The 3,737-nt window shown below is 56.4% G+C and overlaps 1 protein-coding gene across 2 annotated transcripts in view; it reads left to right on the forward strand.

The window, feature by feature from the left end:
* The window catches only part of CDC42EP2 (CDC42 effector protein (Rho GTPase binding) 2), a 4,870-nt gene extending 1,749 nt beyond the window's left edge, over positions 1-3,121 (forward strand). For both annotated transcript variants that reach the window (XM_011993556.1, XM_011993555.1), the window contains exon 2: positions 1,230-3,121. In XM_011993556.1, the coding sequence (XP_011848946.1) occupies positions 1,591-2,223 (633 nt within the window). In that variant the 5' untranslated portion in view covers positions 1,230-1,590 and the 3' untranslated portion in view covers positions 2,224-3,121. The remainder of the gene's footprint in view (positions 1-1,229) is intronic.
* Positions 3,122-3,737: the final 616 nt, after the last annotated feature.

Genomic DNA, 3,737 nt, shown 5'->3' on the forward strand with positions numbered 1-3,737 from the left:
TTTCACCATGTTAGCCAGGATGGTCTCGATCTCCTGAACTTGTGATCTGCCTGCCTCGGCCTCCCAAAGTGCTGGGATTACAGGCATAAGCCACCACGCCCAGCCCCAACACCTCTGATTTTTAAATGGGGTTGATAATAGGGTGGTTGTGTTGATTAATTGAGATGTGTCTGCAAAGAGCACAGAAGAATGCCAGGTACAGAGCAGAGCCCCCCTCACCTAAAAAATATACGTACTCCCCACTCCACCTTCTCTTTAGGTGCCAGGGTAGGGAGGAGGGCCAGAAACTATCCTAGACTCAGCCCCTGCCCATAAGGAGCTCCTAATAGGGAGAGGAGAAAACGCGACCCCGCCTCCAGGTGGGATACGATTGGGTCAAATGGGAAGTGCCAGCCACCCAACACCCTTGGCCAAACGCCTGCTGTGCTCCAGGTCCCTGCCAGGCCTGGGCAGGAGAGACAGTGGCCACAAAGCTCTCTGTCCTTGGTCAAGTAGGGAGCCAAGGCCATTTGTGAGGCACCCCACAATCTGGCACTTACATTGTGGGGCACACGAGATATGCAATGGAGGTGAGGGGTATGGCATGAGTACCTGGATAAGGGTGATGAGATCTACCTTGCCGGGGACCCAGGGCAAGAGACTAGAGTAAGACTTTCTGTGTGACTTTGGACCTGTCATTCAGGTTCCACCTCGGTTTCCCACCTGTAAGGGGAGGGGCTTGGCCCTGGTGGTGAGTCTCTAAGATGCAGTGGGTCTTAGAGTGAAGACATGCTTCTCCCAGCACAACTCCCTGCAAGGGGAGTGCCCCACCCCCTCAGGCTCCCATGGCTACCACAAGAGGCCCAGAAACAAGACAGATGTTTCTGGCCAGGAACAGTGGCTCACACCTGTGATCCCAGCACTTTGGGAGGCCCAGACGGGCAGATCATTTGAGGTTAGGAGTTCAAGACCACCCTGGCCAACAGGGTGAAACCCCGTCTCTACTAAAAAAAAAAAAAATGCAAAAACTAGCCAGGCGTGGTGACACATGCCTGTAGTCCCAGCTACTCAGGAGGCTGAGGCAGAAGAATTGCTTGAACCCAGGAGGCAGAGGCTGCACTGAGCTGAGATTGCACCACTGCACTCCAGCTTGGGCAACAGAGTGAGACTCCATCTTAAAAATAAAAAAGATGTTTGCGTCTGACTTTAGTCCTGCTGTCTCTGACAGGTGTGCACCCTTTGTGTTTCAGCTCCTCAGCCCTGGACCAGGGACAAGTAACCCTCGGTGACGAGACCAAAGTGCACTGCTGCCCACACAAACACAGTTCCTACCTTTCTGGCTTCAATTCTTCAGAAGAGTTTGCCGTCCTTTGGGGAGAACGTGATTTTTGTTATCTCAGCCCTCTGACTTCACTGATCTCTAATCTTTTTTAATTCCTTGGGCCAACTTTGGTCGTGCCCCACCCTGTAGCCAGGAGCCCTTTGGCAAGCTTTGGGCACCAGCAAACCACCCCTTGGAACGGGTGTTTCCTCTGGCTGAGAGTTTGAGAGGAGGCGTGGTCTCCGCAGGCAGCCTGTAGCCTCACAGCCAGGCCTGGTGGTGAGGTCACCATGTCCACCAAGGTGCCCATCTATCTGAAGCGTGGCAGTCGCAAGGGCAAGAAGGAGAAGCTTCGGGACCTGCTGTCCTCGGACATGATCAGCCCGCCGCTGGGGGACTTCCGCCACACCATTCATATCGGCAGTGGTGGCGGCAGTGACATGTTTGGTGACATCTCCTTCCTGCAGGGCAAGTTCCACCTCCTGCCGGGGACTGTGGTGGAGGGGCCTGAGGAGGATGGCACCTTCGACCTCCCCTTCCAGTTTACCCGCACCGCAACTGTGTGTGGGCGGGAGCTCCCGGATGGCCCATCACCTCTGCTTAAGAACGCCATCTCCCTCCCGGTTATTGGTGGACCCCAGGCTCTCACCCTGCCCACAGCCCAGGCTCCACCCAAGCCCCCTCGCCTGCACCTGGAGACCCCTCAGCTTTCCCCACAGGAGGGAGGGAATGTGGACATCTGGAGGATTCCAGAGACTGGCTCCCCCCACAGTGGGTTGACGCCGGAGTCAGGGGCTGAGGAGCCCTTCCTGTCCCATGCCAGCTCTCTACTGTCCCTGCATGTGGACCTGGGGCCTTCCATCCTGGACGATGTCCTGCAGATCATGGATCAGGACCTGGATAGCATGCAGATCCCCACATAGGACCCGAGGCTGACTAGGCTGGGGGCCCAGGTGGGGCCGAGCCAGGAGGTGGGGTATGGACACCGCCCTGGCGGCGGAGTCAGGGTCCCAAGATCCCACCTGTGTGGTCGCTGGCCAGTGATTCTCCTTCTGAGCCGTGTTTCCCCTCTCCCTCCCTCTCCACGTGGGCAGGGCAGGCCCCATCGCTTTCCTCTAGTAACCACATGGACACGTCCTGAAGTCAGCCCAGGGCGCCCTGAGCGTCTTGGGGCACCTGGACCCCACCACAATACTCCTTCTTCCCTCAGGTCCCTGGGTGAAGGCTTTGCTGAAACCGACTCCCATTTTCACCTCCCTTCTGCCTCAGCCCCGTTGGATGCCCTGACTGGGGGCAGGGGAAGAGACAGGGCACAGCTGGCCGCAGGGCTCGGCCACTGGGCGAGCTGTTCCGGGCCTTTGGCTTTGCATCCTGGACAGGGAGTGCCCTGTCAGGGACCAGATGCGTCCTGCCTCATCCCCAGCTCCATCCCTTCCCCACGTGACCGGGGATTCTGGTTGCAATAAAACATGCTGCTGCTGGTGGCTGAGCTCCCTGTCCCCTTGCCCCAGGTTTCCTCATGGAGGTAGACAGTCTCCCAGAGCTGAGGGCTCGCCTCTGGAGACCCCAGCCCCAGAGGGCTTTGTGGAGGACAGGCCTTGCCCTCAGGAAGGTTGTACCTCACGCTGAGCCTGTTGTGAGAATGCAACAGGAGCAAACCAAGTGTTGCTGTGGATATTCCAACATTGATTCAGATGTTTGGGAAGAGGTGGCTGAGCACTCGGATAGGCTCAGCACTGTGCCAAGCCTGGGGCCAATCCCTGCCCAGTCAGCTGGGGTCTGGTGGGGGACACCCAAGAATAAAAGAATAACCACAAAGTGTGCAAGGGACCAACAGCTTCTCCAGCTTCAGAGCATCGAGGGAGCATGCAGGAGGGATGCTTGGAGCTGGGAGGGTCTCACGGTGCTGCTTCAAGATTCATCCCATCCACAGCTGTTTACTGAGCATCTCCAGTACACAAGGCATGGCTCCGGGTGCTGGGGATACAAGGCAGATGTCATCCCTGCTCTCTGGGAGTGTAAATTCTAGTTGGAAGGGGGATATTAAATTGGTAAACAAATAAGAGATGATTTCTAGCAGTGGTAAAAACTTCGAAGAAAACAACATGATCAGGAATGCCTAGCAGGGAGGGCAGGGGGTGTCAGGACTCATTAATGTGATCAGATGTGATTCTGAGCCAAACCAGAGCTACCAGCTAGAAAACTCATGTGTAAGCACAGGCACTGAGGAACCAGAGTGAAGACAGAGGCCGCCACCACACAGCAAAAGAGTGTGGACCTCCAAGTTGCACTTAGCCTGAGACCCAGTTTCCCCATCTCTAAAATGGAGCAGGCCAGGCATGGTGGCTTACATCTGTAACCCCAGCACTTTGGGAGGCCAAGGTGGGCAGATCATGAAGTCAGGAGATCGAGACCATCCTGGCCAACATGGTGAAAC

This window comes from Mandrillus leucophaeus, unplaced genomic scaffold (assembly GCF_000951045.1).
Source record: "Mandrillus leucophaeus isolate KB7577 unplaced genomic scaffold, Mleu.le_1.0 Scaffold43, whole genome shotgun sequence".
Classification (NCBI taxonomy): Eukaryota; Metazoa; Chordata; class Mammalia; order Primates; family Cercopithecidae; genus Mandrillus; species Mandrillus leucophaeus.